The sequence below is a fragment of the Sciurus carolinensis genome, chromosome X (assembly GCF_902686445.1).
Source record: "Sciurus carolinensis chromosome X, mSciCar1.2, whole genome shotgun sequence".
Lineage (NCBI taxonomy): Eukaryota > Metazoa > Chordata > Mammalia > Rodentia > Sciuridae > Sciurus > Sciurus carolinensis.
The window spans coordinates 84,100,626-84,118,570 of NC_062232.1; the positions used below are offsets into that span (position 1 = coordinate 84,100,626).

The 17,945-nt window shown below is 36.3% G+C and overlaps 2 protein-coding genes across 2 annotated transcripts in view; both read right to left on the bottom strand.

The window, feature by feature from the left end:
* Positions 1–14,130, bottom strand: part of Gprasp1 (G protein-coupled receptor associated sorting protein 1) — a 42,656-nt gene extending 28,526 nt beyond the window's left edge. Inside the window, exon 1 of the mRNA XM_047535745.1 lies at positions 14,051–14,130. The gene's annotated coding sequence lies outside the window, so the exon portion shown is untranslated. The remainder of the gene's footprint in view (positions 1–14,050) is intronic.
* A 1,390-nt stretch (positions 14,131–15,520) lies between these two features.
* On the bottom strand, positions 15,521–17,734 carry Armcx5 (armadillo repeat containing X-linked 5). The gene has a single exon (XM_047535749.1). The coding sequence runs from the start codon at positions 17,535–17,537 to the stop codon at positions 15,834–15,836; it is 1,704 nt and encodes a 567-aa protein (XP_047391705.1). The 5' UTR covers positions 17,538–17,734; the 3' UTR covers positions 15,521–15,833.
* Between the last annotated feature and the right edge of the window lie 211 nt (positions 17,735–17,945).

Sequence of the window (17,945 nt, forward strand, 5' to 3'; positions counted from 1 at the left end):
GCATAAAGACAGGCACATAAAACAATGGAATAAAATGGAAAGCCTAGAAATAAACCCATGAATACATGTTCAAATGACTTTTGTAAAGAATATCAGGATAATTTAATGGGGGAAGGACAGTCTTTTCCAAAAATGTTGCTGGGAAAACTGGATATCAACATGTGAAAAGGTAAACTTGTCCTCTTACTTTATACCATACACAAAAATTAACTTGAAAGAGAAGACTTAAAAACTAAAGCTCTAAAATTCTGTGAAGAAAGCATAAGGAAAAACTTATGACATTTTAGATTTGGCAATGATTCATGGGATGTGACACCAAAAACATCAGAATCATAAGAAAAAAATAGATAAATTAGATTTTGTCAAAGTAAAAAACTTGTGCATTATGCATCAAAGCACACTATAAAGAGAGTGAAAAGGAGATGCACGGAATGGGAGAAAATATCTGTAAATCAAATAAATAACAAGGGACTAATATTAAGAATGTATAATTAAATAAAACTCAAAAAACAAAAAAAAACTGTTTAAAGGGGTAAAGACTTGAATATTTTTCTAGAGAAGATAGGCAAATGTCTAATAAGCAAGGAAATGTTGCTTGGCATCACTAAGGGAAATGTAAATTAAAACCACAATAAAATACCACTTTGTATCCCTCAGGATGACAATTACTGTTATGGTTTGGTGTCCCCCAGAAGCTCATGTGTGAGACAATGAAAGAAGGTTTGGAGGAGAAATGACTGGGCTATAGCCTTAACCTAATCAGTGAATTAACCCCTGATGGGAGTGGTAACTGGAGGCAGGTGGGGTGTGGCTGGAGGATCATGGCTATGGGGTATATATTTAAATCTGGTGAGTACAGTCTCTCTCTCTCTCTCTGCTTCCTAACCATCACATAAACTGCTTCCCTTTACCACACTCTTCTGCCATGATGTCCTGCCTCACCTTGAACCCTGAGGAATGGAGCCAGGCACTTATGAACTGAGACCTCTGAAACAGTGAGCCCCTAAATAAACCTTTCCTCCTCTACAGTTGTGTTGGTTGGATCCTTCAGTCACATCAGTGAAAAAGTTGACTAGAACAATTACCAACAACACAGAAAATAACAAATACTAGTAAGGATGTGAAGAAATTAGAAGACTTGTGCATTACTGATTAGAATGTAAAAGAGTGCAGCTCTTATGGAAAATAGTATTACGGTTTCTAAATTATACAAGGAATTACCATATGATGTAGTGATTCCACCTGTTAGTATACCCAAAGTGACTGAAAGCAGAAACTCAAACAGATATTTGTACAATTAATGTTCTTAGAAGCATTATTCACAATTGCCAAAAGGTGGAAACCAAAATGTCCATTTATAGGAGGAATGGATAAAGAAAATGTGGTACATATAATGCAATAATTTTTGGCCTTAAAGTGAAATTGTGAGACACACTAGAAGTATGAACCTTGAAAACATATTATAAGAAACAAACAAGACACAAAAGGGAAAATATTGTAAGATGAAATACCTAGAACAGTCAAATTCAGAGAAATAGAAGGTAGAATAGTGCTTCCAGTAAATGAGAAAAGAGGATAAGGGGGAGATATTTTTTCAAATGGATACAGTTTCAATTTTGCCTAACAAAAAAAGTTCTGGAGATAAACAGTGATAATATTTATACAGTAATGTGAAAGTACTTAACATCATTGAAATATACAGTTAAGTTTGTTTAAAATGACAAATTTAATGTACAACGCAAAGGGCAAATCCCAAATCATACTATCATACTATTAAGTAATAATATATTATTAATTAGTAATAATGTTATCAATACTCATTTATCAATTTTAAGAAATGTACCACAATAATACAAATTTGCAGTAATATGTGAAACTTTGTGCAGGGGTATAGAATTTGGGAAGAAGTAGAGTCGTGAATTTAATGACAGGGACAAGTTCTGACAAAGGCCTCGTTAGATGATTTCATCATCACTGTGCAAACAACATAGAGTGTATACAAACTAAGATGGTTATGAAGTAAAACAAGGTGATGTAATCACACCACTGTTGTGTATGTGGTCAGTCTTGGACCAAAACATTGCTATGCAGCACATAATTGGAGTGTAAAAGCCAGCATTATTTCTTCAGTTACTCTTGTGTTTTACCTGTATGTTTGAAAAACCAAATGTCTAAAAGTATATCTAAATCTTGTTAATGGACACGCAGTACATAAAGACTGAATTTATATAACAGCATAAGAAAGAGGATTGCTTTATAAAAGAGCAGAGTCCTATATAACCATTGCAACTAAACTGGTATTAATTCAAACTTGAGTGCTATATAATTAAGGTATTATTATAATCCCCAGGGTAATCAGTAAGAACAAAACTAATTAGCATTAATAAATGAGAAGTGAATGAAAATAGTACACTAGAGAAACTCAAATTGTTGTGCATATTTGTTGTACCATTTCTCATTCTCACAAAAAGTTTACACGGGTTCAAATTTCTCTACATCCTTGCCAAGAGGTGTTATTTTTCATTTTTTTAAGAATAAGGACAAACAGGCACAGTGGCACATGCTTGTAATCCCAGTGGCTTGGGAGGCTGAGGCAGGAGGATCGTGCCAGCCTCAGCAAAAGCAAGGTGCTAAACAACACAATGAGACCCCATCTCTAAATAAAATGCAAAATAGGGCCAGGGAATGTGGCTCAGTGGTCAAGTGTCCCTGAGTCCAATCACCAGCACCCTCCCAAAAAAAGAGAATAAACATGTACTACACTGAGATTCCATCTCACTCCAGTCAGAACAGCAATTATCAAGACTACAAGTAATAATAAATTTTGGTGAGGATGTAGGGAAAAAGGTACACTTATACATTGCTGGTGGGAATACAAATTGATGCAACTACTATGGAAAGCAGTATGGAGATTTCTCAGAAAACTTGGAATGGAACCACCATTTGACCCAGTTATCCCACTCCTTGTTTTATATCCAAAGGACTTAAAATCAGCAAATTATAATGATGCTGACACATTAATATTTACAGTAACTCAATAGCTAAGCTTGGAACCAATCTAGCTATCCTTCAACAGATGAATGGATAAAGAAATGTGGTATATATACACAATGGAATATTACTAGGCCATAAAGAAGAAATAAATTATGGGACTTGCTGGTAAATGGATAGAACTGAAGACTATCATGCTAAGTGAAATAAGCCAACCCCAAAAACCCAAAGGCTGAATGTTTTCTCTGATATGTGGATGCTAACACCCAATAAGGGGAGGGTAGGAGAACAGAAGTTCACTAGATTAGACAAAGGGGAATGAAGGGAAGGGAGGTGGAATAGGAAAGACAGTAGAATGAATCAGATATAACTTTCCTATGTTCATATATGAATACACAGATCAGTGAAACTCCACATCCTGTACAAGCACAAAATGGGATCCTAATTAGAATAAGTTATACTCCATGAATGTATAATATGTCAAAATACACTCTGCTGTCATGCATATCTAAAAAGAACAAATAAAAAATTAAAAAATAAATAAGATATATCAGTGAGTGTGGTTTCATTGTGGTTTTGATTTCATTTCCCTAAAGACAAATGATTTTGAACAACTTTTCACGTTCATGTTGACTGTGTATCTTCATAAGACAAATAACTACTAAAGTCCTCTGCCTAGCTTTCAATTGTATTATTCATCTTTTTATTGATTGGTAAGTTATTTACATATTCTATATATATATACATATTTTTTTCACTACTAGGGATTGAATACAGGGCCCTGCACATGCTTGGCACTGCATAAGATCTGATACCTTTTCATGATTAAAAAAAAAACCCTCATAAAATTAGGCACAGGAAGAAATGTCCTTAATCTGGGAGAGTATTTATTTTAAAAACCCATAACTAACATCATATTCAATAGTAAAAGACTAAAAATTTCACTGGAAGATATGGAATAAGACAAGAATGCTGGGTGGTTTTTTTTTTTTGGTACTTTTTAGTTATACATGACAGTAGAATCCATTTTGACATAATTATGTAAGTATGGATTATACCTTGTTCTAATTCAGATCCTACTACTCCTCCTTCCCCTTCCCTACATCTCCACTCCTGTTCCCTTCCCTCTTTGATCTTTCTGCCATTTACCTATAGATTATTTTTGTTTTTGCTGGGTTTTTTTGGTTTTTGTTTTGGTTTGGTTTTTGGTATAGGGATTGAACTCAGAAGCACTTAACCACTGAGCCACAGCCAGCCAGTTTTGTATTTTATTTAGAGATAGGGTCTCACCAAGTTGCTTAGGGCCTTGCTAAGTTGCTGAGGCTGGCTTTGAACTTGCAATTCTCCTGCCTCAGCCTCTGGAGCTGCTGAGAATACAGGTGTGTGCCACCATGCCTGACCTATAATTATTTTTGAAATTTCTTGTGGAAAGCAATATGGAAACTCCTCAAAACACTAGGAATGGAACCACCATTTCACCCAACTCTCCCACTCCTCAGCATATATACAAAAGAATTAAAATCAGCATACTACAGTGACACAACCACATCAATGTTTATAGCAGCATAATCATAATAGATAAGCTATGTAGTCAACCTACATGCCCTTGAAAGACGAATGTAAAAGGAAAATGTGGTATATATACACAATGGAGTATTACTCAGTCATAAAGAATGACTTTATGACATTTGCTTCTAAATGGATGGATCTGGGTACTATCATGCTAAGCATGCTTGTTTTACCACTGTTTTTTAACCATTGTACTGTAAGTTGTAGCCAAAGTAATTAGGCATAAAAAAGAAATAAGAGAGGTATCCAAATAGGAAAGAAGGAAAATTATATCTATTTGTATATGACATGATCCTACATATAAAAACTCCCAAAGATTCACAAAAAAATCCACTAGAGTTAATCCAGTAAAGTTGCAAGTTACAAGATCAACTCATAAATGACAACTATGCTGCTTCATACCAGAGGTGAACAATCTGAAAAGGAAGTAAGAAATCAATCCCATTTGTGATAGGATACAAATAATGAAATTCCTAGGAATAAATTTAACTAAGTAGGTAAATGATTATACACCTAAAACTGTAAAAGAGTAATAAAAGAAATTAAAAACCTACTAGGAATGGATCTACCATATGACTCAGACAGCCCTCTCCTTGGTATTTATCCAAAAGAACTAAAATAAGCATATAGTGATTCATGGATACCAATGTTTATAGCAGCATAATTCACAATAGACAAGTTATGGAACCACCCAGGTGTCCCTTAATGGATGAATACATAAGAAAAATAAGATGTGTACATATGCGCATGTGCACACACATACACACACACGGTGTAAATAAATAAAATGGTGTTCAACTCAGTCGTAAATAATGAAATTATATCATTTGCTGGTAAATGGATAGAACTGGAGAACATCATGCTGAGTAAAATAAGCCAGACTCAGAAAGTCAAGGGTCAAAATGTTTTCTCTTACATGAGGAAGCTAGAGTGAAATATGGAATTTTAAAAAGGAGGGGGATCTCATGAAAATAGATGGGAGAATGATGGAGTGAAGGAAGGGTAATGAGGAGAAGGAATGAGGAGGGAAAGAAAAGGTGAGGAACAGCAGAACAAAATTAACCAAATAATGTCATATGTGTTTATAAATATATCACACTGAATTATACTTTTATGCATAAGTATAATGCACTAATTTTTAAAACGGAATTAAAAACAAAAAGTAATTTAAAGACCTAATAAATGGAAAATTATTCTGTGTTCACATATTGGAAGCTTAAAATTATAAAGATAGCAATACCACCAAATAAATCTATAGATTCAATGCATTCCCTATCAAAATCCCAATTACTCTTTATGTAAGTGGAAAAGTTCATTCTAAAACTTATTTGGAATGGAAAGGGATTCCCAATAATAAAAACCATCTTAAAACAGAAGAATAAATTTGGAACACTTACACTTGCTGATTTCAAAGCTTACTACAAGGCTACAGTGACCAAAAAGCTGCAATACTGGAATACTCCTACAATGTAACAACAATAACGGAAAGTACCAAAAATGGGCAAAGAACTTGAATAACATTACTGCAATGAAGATAAACAAATAATGAATAAAAACACAGGAAAAGTTGTTCAACATCATTAGTCATTAAGAAAATGCAAACTGAAATCACAATGAGATACTATCCCACATCTAATAGGACGACCATCAAAAACTTAATGGAGGGAATTGTTGGGCATTGTGCCAGATACCTATAATCCCAGCAGCTTGGGAGGCTGAGGCAGGAAGATCACAAATTCAAAGCCAGCCTCAGCAATTTAGTGAGGCCCTAAGCAACTTAGCAAGACCCTGTCTCAAAATAAAAAATAAAAAGGTCTGGGAGTGTACCTCAGTGATTAAGCACACCAGGGTTCAATCCCCCTTACTAAAAAATAAAATAAAATAAAATAATGGAGGGAGATAGAGTAACATGGCCACTGACTAAAAATTTCCAGTGATTTTCTCCCCTCAGGCACACCAAATTGAACAGCTATTCACACACACAACTACTTTCATAAAAGCTAAGGAAATCAGATGAGAGACCAAAGATCCTGCTTTTAGTTTAACAAAATGAAAAGACACATGAAGAAGGTAGAAAGATAGAGTTGTTCACTTCATCCCTACCCCAATTCTAAGCAGCCCAACTTGGAGAGAGATGCCTCCTACTTCAGGGGCAGAGAAAGAATTAAGTTCAGCCTTAGGCTTGAAACCCTGTACTAGGCCCACCATGGAGAAACCCAGTGCTGGTAATGCCCCACAACCACTACCAATCACAATCTAATACCTATGGACTGAGCCACAAGACCAAGCCACAAGGCCCAGGTAACTGACTACTTCTACTACCCTCCCTCCACTGTTGGGCAGGAAAGAGGGAAGCTAAACTCAACCCACGGGGGAATAGGCCACAAAAGCTAGCACAGTGCTATGTCTTAGAACTCAGTGTCAGATCCACCACAGTGAGACCCAGCACCCAGTAGAAAAAGAAGGTCCCATGCTTACAACAGTGTTCACAGATGGAGCCCCTAGACTGGTCCAAGAATCAGGCAGAGACCTGGGCATTGGCAGGACAGACTTGAATTTCAGCCTGCACCATTTCCAGTCTTGGAGTGGGCCTGAGGCATATGGGTCCTTCTCCCAGGACTATGCCATGATCCTGTGGCTGTGAGACTCAGGTGCAACCCACCTTAGCATCAGCATTCACAGCCAAAGGACTGGTTCCACCACCCATCCCCAGCTTTGGGTGGCACAATGATCAAAGGCTACTGCTGACAGATGGGGCTATGGAACTGTCCCAGCACCAGGCAGATACCCGCAATCCAGCAGGATGGACTTGGGATCCAGCTTTCATTACCACCAGCTATGTTGTAGGCCTAGATACACCTCTCACACTGTTCAGTCTTCCCTGCATGTGTGAAACTCAAGCATGACCCAGCATAGCATCAGCCCAGGTAGCCAAGGGACTGCCTTCATCAAAACTACCTCAACCTCAAGCAGCATAGTATGGTACAAGACCCCATTTGGTGGAGGTAGGATAACCAGTGAGTGTAAGACTTCATCCTGGAACTTAGTGCTGGGCTGGTGAAACCTAACACTAGGTCATAAGAGCCCTCATCTCCAGGTACGACTGCATATGAAGCCTCTGGAAGAGCTTTGGTGCCAGGAAAAGACGCATAGCCCTGCTCTTTTGGACTTCTATTCCAGCTAGCATCACCTGGTCTGGGTGCAGCAGTCTTGGGCAATAAGTCCACCTTACCAATAGGCAGTACATAGTAGTATAGACCTTGGTCCTACCCCAGTATTGTGCTGCTTTTGGCAAGTTGTGGGCTCAGAATATGATACAGCTTGGCAGCATCACTGACCACATTCTGACATAGGAATCTGGGGTTGGTCCATCAATAGTGACAGAACTGGGAAGAATTCCACAGTACCTGACCACAGAACAGTAACTGTGGAAAAGGCATCTGGGCCTATCCCAGCCACAGAGAGAGGAGTGTGTAGACAAACAAGTCTTTCTAGGTACTCTCCTAATTCACTCTGAAAAACACACTACAGGGTATTTGGACCCAGGACAAACCTGGGTTTGGATCATCCCCCTAATACTGAAATACTGACAACACAATAGCAGACTCCTGCCAAACCTGAAACCTGGACGCCATCTAGTGCTAAAACAGAAGTGATTACAAGTTCATAGAAAATAAGCAGCTTGATGGGAATCTCTGGAAAAGGCCTTGCGTGGTGGTACACAGCTGTTAATTCCAGTGATTTGGGAGGTTGAGGCAGAAGGATAGTAGGTTTGAAGCCACCTGGGAAACTTAGTAGAACCTTGTCTCAAAATAAAAAATAAAAAGGGCTGGGTATATTTAGTGGTAGAGCACCCCTGGATTCAATCCCCTGTATTAAAAAGAAAAAAAATTCTGAAAAAACAGGTGGGCACAAAGCAAGCCAGATTAGGAAGACAGAAATAAATCCCTGTTCCATTACTACCAAGATGACATCACATATCAATAATCATTGGGGCTCTGAGGAAACCATGACCTCAACTAATACTCAAAATAAGGTGCCAGAAACTAATCAGATAGTAATTAGTTTAGGAGAACTCTCAAATACAGAATTTGAATTTAAAATAGCTGTTTTAAGGCAACTCAATGAGCTTAAAAACACAAACATTTCAATACTCTAGTATAGAGATTTAACAAAGTGATAGAAGCAATTAAACACTATTAAACAGAAATTCTTGAGCTGAAAAATAAACTTAATAAAATTAAAAATGTGATAGAAGGCATCAATAGTAGGATAGATCAAAAAGAAGAAAGAAGAAGTGAGTACAAACAGGTTATTTGAATAAACAACTAGAAAAAAATTAAGATGAATGAAGAAAGCTTGCAGGATCTTTGTCACACTATTGAAAGAGCAGATATTTGGGCTATTTGGGTTCAACAAAGTTTGAGAATGACAAAGAGGTGGAAGTAAAAATCTTATTCAAGGAAATAATATCAGAATACTTCCCAAATCTAATGAAGAATGCAAATATGCAGGTACAGGAAGGTCAAAGGTCATCAGTCAGATTAAACTCAGTCCAGTCTACCCCAAGTCATAAGACTGCAGAGAAAAAAAAAATAACACACAGGGCTATCCCAATTCACCTTCCAGAAAACATCTCAGAAATCATATGGGCCAGAGAGGGTTGCAACAGATTTTTATCATACTGAAAGAAAAAACCTGTCAATCAAAAATATTGTACCCAGCAAAGCTATCATTCAGAAAATTCAGAAATGAAAGAGAGATAAAGATATTCCCAAACAAAAGCTGAGAGAATATATTTCCACCAGACCAGTTTTACAAGAAATTCAGTTCTTCCAACTGAATAAAAGAGACATGAATGAATGATAAGAAAACACGGGAAGGTACAAACTCACTGGTAAGGGTAGTTATACAAATTCAGAATGCTACATTATAACAATAGTATATAAACTATTGATATATTTAGTATGAAGGCTAAAAATACAATTAAAATTAATAACAAATACATTAATACCTTAGAGGCAATGTAGGTATAAAATGAGATATCAAAAATTCAAAATTCAAAAATGTGGTGAAAGGAATACAAGTGTAGTTTTCTTATGAGTATATTTTCTCTTGTATTTTTGTTTCTGTTCTTATCCTTATGGTCATGTTAAGTTGGTATCATTTCAAAATACCATGTTATGAATAAAAGATGATTTTTGTAAGCTTCCCTGTAAGTACAAAGAAAAATCTAAAACAGACCAAAAATTATAAATAAGGAATCAAAATCTACACCAGAAAAAGTCATTTATCAACAAAGGAACACTGGAAGGGCACAAAAAAGGAACCACAATAAAAATAGAAAACAAGTTACAAAATGGCTGCGGTAACACATTACCTTTCAATAATTACACCTTGAATGTAAACTGATTAAATTCTCCAATTAAAAGACACAGAGTAATTGAATGGATTAAAAAGCAAGACCCAATATAAATCACTTACAAGAAACTCTCTGTACCTCTGAGTAAATGCATGGACTAAAAGTGAAGGAATAGAATACAATATTCTATGCAAATGAAAGACAAAAGAAAGCAGGAATAGTTAATGCAGTATGAGATTAAAAAAAAGACTTTACTAGACTTTAAATCAAAAACAAGAAAGATCATTATATAAAGGGGTCAATTCAGCAAGAGGAAATAATTCTAAATATACATACACCCAATATTGGAATACAAATACATAAAGCAAATATTAATAAAGCTAAAGGGAGAGACAGACCCCAATTTGGTAATAGCTGTGAACTTTTAACACCTCATTTTCAGCAATCCAGACAGAAAACCAACAAAGCAAACCACAGAATTAAACTGTACCCTATATCAAACAGACCTAATAGACATCTACCAAACATTTTATTCATGGTTTCTGAATACACATTTTTCTCATCAACACAAGGAACACTCTCCAAGATAGACTACATGACAGGTCACAAAATAAGTCTCAAAGGGCTGGGAGTGCCGCATAGTAGAAAAGTGATTGCCTAGCATATGCAAAGCCCTCACACTAATAACTAATATCACAGAAATACAAATGATTATTAGAGATTATTATGAACAACAATATGCTAACAGCTTTGATAACCTAGAAGAAATGTACAGACTCCTAAACATACAATTTTCCAAGAATGTATCATGAATAGAAAACATGAACACAACAAAAACAAGTACTGAGACTGAATCAGTAATAAAAAGTCTCCCATCAAAAAAAAAAAAAAGCCCAGCACCACAAGAAAAAGAAAATCAAGTCTCAACAAATTTTTTTTTATTTTAAAAACTGAAATCATATTTTTTTCTGATGACAATGCAATAAAACTAGAAATCAGTAAGAAAACTTTGGGAAACTATACAAATACATGGAAATTTAAAAACTTAATTTTGAACAACCAAGAATCAAGAAGAAAATTAAAAATACTTCTTGAAACAAATGAAAATGGAGATACAATATACCAAAACCTATAGAATGCAGCAAAAGCAGTAGTAAGAAGGAAGTTTATACAATCAATGTCTAAATAAAAGCAGAAAGATTGTGTAACAAAGAAGCAAAAAGAGCTCAAATAAACAATCTATTGCTGTATCTCAAGGAACTAGAAAAGCAAGAACCAATCAAACCCAAATTAGAAGAAAATAAATTATAAACATTAGAGCAGGAAAAAAAGAGGCAAGGGGATTGCAAGCTCAAGGTCAACCTGAGCAATTTATTAAGACACTGTCTCAAAATAAAAATAAGAAGTTCTGGAGATGTAACTCAGTGACAGAGCACCCCTGACTTCAATCCCCAGTGCTATACCTCCCACAAAGAAAAATACAAAACAATCAACAAAAATAAGAGCTGGTTATCTGAAAAGATAAAATAGAAAAACCCTCAGCTAGATGAAAAAAAAGAGAGAAAATACTCAAAAATAAAATCAGATATGGAAAGTGTGACATTATAACTAATATCACAGAAATACAAATGATTATTAGAGATTATTATGAACAACAATATGCTAACAGCTTTGATAACCTAGAAGAAATGTACAGACTCCTAAACATACAATTTTCCAAGAATGTATCATGAATAGAAAACATGAACACAACAGAAACAAGTACTGAGACTGAATCAGTAATAAAAAGTCTCCCATCAAAAAAAAAAAAAAAGCCCAGGACCAGATGACTTCACTTTTGAATTATAGCAAATATGTAAAGAAGATATAATACCAATTCACTTTAGGTAATTTCACAAAACAAAAAAGAACAAATTCTTCTAAACATGTTCTATGAGACCAGCATTATCCTAACATCAAAACTAGCTAAGGACACAAAAATTAAAAAAGAAAAATTACAAATCAATATCCTTGATTAACATAGATGCAAAAATCCTCAACAAAACCAAGCAAACTGAATCCAACAGCACATTGAAAGGATTATTATTCACCATGATTTAGAGAATTCATCCCAAGAATGCAAATCTTTGATTCAATATGTGCAAATCAATAAACATATAATGCATTGAAAAATTAAGGACAATAAACTACACAATCATCTTAACAGATACATAAAAGGCACTTGATAAAATTCAACATCCCTTCACAATAAGAACATTGAACAAACTAGGTATAGAAACATATAACATAATAAAGACCATTTGTAATAAGACAACAGCTAACATACTAACTGTGGAAAAGTTGGAAGCTTTCTCTTTCTCTGGAGCAAGACAACGATGCCCACTTTCAACACTTGTACTCAACACAATGCGGTAAGTCCTAGGCAGAGCAATCAGGCCATAGAAAGGAAGAAAGAGCATTTAAATTGGAAAAGAAGTTGTCAAATTATCAGTGTTTGCAGATGGCAATCATATATATGGAAAACCCAAAACTCCGCCAGAAACTATTAGAACTAAAAAATTAATTCAGCAAAGTTGTAGGATACAAAATCAACACATGAAAGTCAATAGCATTGTTATAAGCCAATGGCAAATTATGTGAAATAGAAATCAAGGAAACAATTTCATTTACTACAGCCACACACACAAAATAAAATACCTAGGGAAAAAATTAATCTAAGAGGCTGGGGATATAGCTCAGCTGGTTGAGTGCTTGCCTCACAAGCACAAGGCACTGGGTTCAAATCTCCAGCACTGCAAAAAAAAAATTAATCTAAGAGATGAAAAGTCTCTAAAATGAGAATTATAAAACACTGATGAAAGAAACTAACTGAAGAACAAAAGATGTGGAAAGACATCCTGTGTTCATGGATTGGAAGAATCAATATTGTTAAAATATCCACACAACCAAAGTAATTTACAGATCCAATGCAATCCTTATCAAACAGCAATAACATCCTTCATAAAACTAAAATGTATATGTAAATCCCTCTCCAAAAATACCAAATAGCCAAAGACATCTTAAACAAAAAAGAACAGAGCAGGAGGCACTAAAGTACCTGACTTCAAAACATACTACAAAACTGCAGTAGTCACAACATGGGGTTGGCATAAAGTCAGATGCATACATCAGTGGAAAACAATACAGACCCTAGAAGTAAATCCATGTATCTACAGCCAATTGATTTTCAGCAAAGGTACAATAACATGTACTGGGGAAAGGACAGTCTTCTAATAAATGGTGCTGGGAAAATTGAATATTCACATACAGAAGAATCTCTCACCAGTTATAAAACTCAACTCAAAATGGATTAAAGACATAAACATAAGATCTTACACCATGAAATGACTAGAAGAAAATATAGAAGAAACACTGAAGGAGACTGGAATGGGCAAGAGCCCCAAAAGCACAGGAAATAAAAGCAAAAACTAACAAACGGGATTACAACAAACTAAAAATCTTCTTCACAGCAAAGGAAACAATCAACAGAGTAAAGAGGCAACCTTCAGAATGGGAGAAATTTTATGCAAACTATACATCAGACAAGGGGTAGATATCCACAATATATTAGAACTGGTAAATATTTGAGGAAATAGATATTTTTAATCTGACTTGAGCACTACAAAATCTATACATGTATTGAAACAATGTGTGGTATTCATTAATGTGAAATTTTTGTGTTTCTATGTATCAAGTTAAAAAGGAAATTTTAAAAACTAATGGAAAATAACAAGCATTGAAAAGGGTGTAGATAAATCCTAACAATTTATGATGTAAAATGGTGCAGTCCTTCTTCAAAAGTGTGGCAATTCTTCAAAAAACTAAACACATAATTACAGATCTCAGCAATTCTACTTCTACGTATATACTCAAAATAATTGAAATTAGGGACTCCAACAGATACTTGTTCTTCAATGTTCATTGCACTATTATTCATAAGAGGCAAAAGGTGGAAATAATCTAAGTGTACATCAACAGATGATACCTCAGGAACAATTTGGGTGATGATTCTACTTCTCACAATTCCCACCCAAGGAGAGACCATCAACTTTTTGCTTTGACACAAATACATACACATCCCACACTCACCCTTCTCTTTAGCTGACATTGGAAAATTCCATAGCCATCAACTGATTAAGTGTGTGCTTCACAGGGCATTTGAGACACAGAATATTTCCAAAGAGTCTCATCCATTTGTATTGTGAAGATCTCCAATACTGAAAGCAGTACCCACAGCTGGTATTATAGGCTAGGGGAGCTCTGTGGATTAAAAAACAAGTTATGAAGAACTTCAAAAATCATCTAAATTGAAGCTGCACAATGCACAAAACCTACTCTGCTTCTACCCCTCAATATAAAAGTATGGCCAATTGTCCTTCATCTGTAACTTAGATGTATGAAAATAGTCACACCTGACCTTCATAGAAATTAAACTAGGGATAGCTGTTAAAACCAATGGTACACTCCATGTTGACATTTTCAGTTTAGGCCTTCCCCCCAGATGCATGCAAAATCAGAGAGGAAGTTGAACAAAAATACCAACATTTCTATTCAGATCTTAGGATCTACTACTGTTCCTAATGCTGGACAGTGAATTAAAGAGAATCATAACAGCAAATGAATTTGGGGGAAATAGGAGAGGCAGGGGTAATTCCAAATCCCAATCTATACTGTCATTCTATACCACAAACCCCTGTCCAGAACCTAACTTTGGTAATAATAAATAGGAGAGGCTGAGGTGATATAGACAATATGGCTTCAATTCTGTAAATTGTGCAAATAGAACAGTGAATTAAAGAAATTAATTTCTTACAAAATATACACTCCTAAGGGTCTGCCGTCAAGAATAGGTACAAATTATCAATTCCAAAGCACGGCCAGAAAACAACAGCAAGGATGAGTCAACAGTCATCAAGGTAGGATAGATGAAACTGACTATGAAGCAGTTTATATAGGTGGACCCCAGATCCTCCTCTGAGGCCCAGGATATCAGTGGGAGGGAACATCAGAGGAAACAATAAATCTAGTACCCCCAGAGGGGAGAGAGTTGATGAGAACACAGTGAGGATGGATCCCTTTAGAACCACACTTCCTTCACAGTCACCCATGGTTTTACTGGATGGGGGTGAGAACCATGAATACTCCTGGTAGTTAAAAGCATCATGGTGTCCTAATGAGATATCCTGTATCAAAGTCCAAGCACAAGTTCTGGGACTCAATGGAATGAAATCATCTGTGTTCCCTTTCTCCTGAGTCTGTCCTCTTCTGCTTCCACAGAGCTGCCCAGATAGGGCTTCAGCTTCACTTCTTGATGCACTATCAGCCAGAAACTAGATAGGTAGTTGCACAGTCCTGTCTCCTTGCTTCCAGAGTGATTCTACTCCTTGAACATGTTGGCACTAAAGAATCTGCCAGTGAACTTGTTTTGTGCTCCACCTACAGATAAACTGACACAGACACCATCTCTTCACCATCTTATTGTTGTTTGTGCTTTATCCCTCTGACTACATTTCAGCTGAAGAACTAGGACAATGTTTTCACCGGTTTAGCATGCAACTTTATTAATAACAGGTAAATGAAATCTCAAAAGGATACACTTTTATCAATGCACAGAAATATAGCTTATTAAGGGTGAATAGGATCATTATCAGGTCATGTTTCAGAAATACTAAAAATATCTCAATTTATATTTTATAGCACAATAAAAATCAACAAATGTTCAAGCTTGCAAGATTAGCGGGTATCCATAAAACTGCATGCTTCAACCAACACACAGAACATAAGTATTGAATTTATAATTATAATAATATGCACTGGTTTCATATTCCAAAAGCAAAAATACGTTCAAGGTTTTGTGAAAACAAATGACTATTCAGAGTTTGAGTATTAATCGTATAACTTTATCTCTCACCTCAGGATCACTGTGCTCTGCTAAGTCTTGGAGTTTCTGACCAAACCCTTTTGCTTCCTGGAATATGGAAATAAGTTCAGATTTAGTGAACTTTTCCTTGGTAAACAGCTTTGCCTTTTTTTTGAATTGGAAATTTATATTCTCAAATATTTCAATGATACAAAGAATATTGGCTTTTGACTCATTCTTGTTAAAGAGTGCAACCAGTGATGATAGTACTTCAGCACTAATCAGTTCTCTTGTATTGACTTGATTTTTAGACAAGCACAAAAACACTTTTAAAACATAAAACTTGGTTTTGACACTTCCTTTGTTCAATAATGTGAGGAAATCTAGAATATAACTGGCAATCATGTGGTGATTCTCAAATTTCACACTCAGGTGCACTAATAATTTTAGTCCAGCTAGTTGCACAGGGGAATTCACAGGATAAGAGATTATGTCCTTACAAATTTGATGTATATATGATTCTTCCATTTTTGTTTCTTCAGAAGTCTCAGAGTTGTCATTTATCATATTTAAAGCTTTAGTGTGTTCTTTAACATTGGGATTATTGACCAAGTTTTCAATCATTACGGTAATACCAACATCATGAATTATATCTTGAGTAAATGGGTAAGCAGGACTGATACCCATTATCATAGTAGCTATTTCATGAATGAAAGGATCCTTAGTTAACTTAAGTAGTTCAACAAGTTTATCAAACTCTTTAGGCTCTAAACTAAAGGTACGTGATTTGCAGCGGCAGGCCTTTGGATTAGGCCCATACTTTTCCCTTTGCCTTATCTGTTTTTTGATCTCAGCTAATGTCTGGAAGTAAGGCCCATTGTAAGGTGGAATCTTGGTCAGAGGCCGAATCCCCAGAGGAGTTTCAATCAAGGTTGCAACCAAGGTCCAGTTCCCTTCTGGAGGCAATGTTGGTTCCCCACCTTCAAGTGGGACTAGGACAATATACCTGGCCCTGGACCATGCTGTTGCTTTTTGTTTTGTAGTAAGTTTGGGTTTGTGTGTGGGCTTGGGCTCTTCCTGTATCTTAGGTGGGGGCTTATAAACTTGAGTAGGGGTCTCTTCTTTAGGCCAGAACCAAGACCCTACACTAGGCTCTTCTTCATTCCAGAACCAGGAGCAGACATTTTCTTCATCCTCATCAGTGGACTTGATCCCAATATAAGCCTTGTTCCCAGCCCTGGACTTGATGTTGGTCTCTTCCTTTATCTCAGGCCTGAACCCATTATTGGCCTTATCATCAGCATTAGCAGAGAACCTGATGTTTGCCCCACTGCCTGCACAATCCTTGACCTCAGACTTAGTTACCAAACTAACCCTAGTAACAGGCATGGCCTTTGACTTGGTCTGAGACACTATACCAGGCTCTGTCAGGAGTTCTGCCTTAGTCTCAGCTGTGAGTCTAGTATTAGTCATATCTTTCATTTTGCTCACTTCTCTTGTCACAGCCACAGGCTCAGTGTAGGTCACTGTTTGTATCCTGGCTACTTCTCCATCACCAGCTTTGGCCTGGGTTACTAATTCTGCTTTTGGTTGTGCCTCAACCACTGTTGTGGGCTGAGTCTTCATTCTAGCATTGGCAGGGTCACTGAATCCAGCTTTCAGATCATCATCCCCAGCCTCTTCTCTATCTCTTGCTCTAGCCCTTGAGCCAATCATGATCCAAGTTAAAGGCAAAACTCTTTAAAACCCCCACTGGACCCCTGTCTCAGCCTTGACTGAAGGTCTGTCCCAAGTTGGTGTTTTCATACAAAGTCCAGTAGTCACTCAGTCCCCTTTCCAACTATAGGTTCTGCCAATGATATAAACATGCTGAGGAAGCTCACTCAAGGTAAGAAAGGATGGCTGTGCCTGGGAGTATCCCTGTAGAGGGTGTTGGTCTTCAGCCACTCCAAGGATACCAGATCTGCCATTGAAGTTAGACCTAGGGGTGGAGGAAGGAAATGGGACTTTAAGTCTCTTCCAATTTTATCTCTTTATGCTGATTAGCACACAGAGATATAAAAGTATGGAAATTCAGTGCTGCATGGAAAGTAGATACATAGCAAACTCTCTCATTTCACCCAC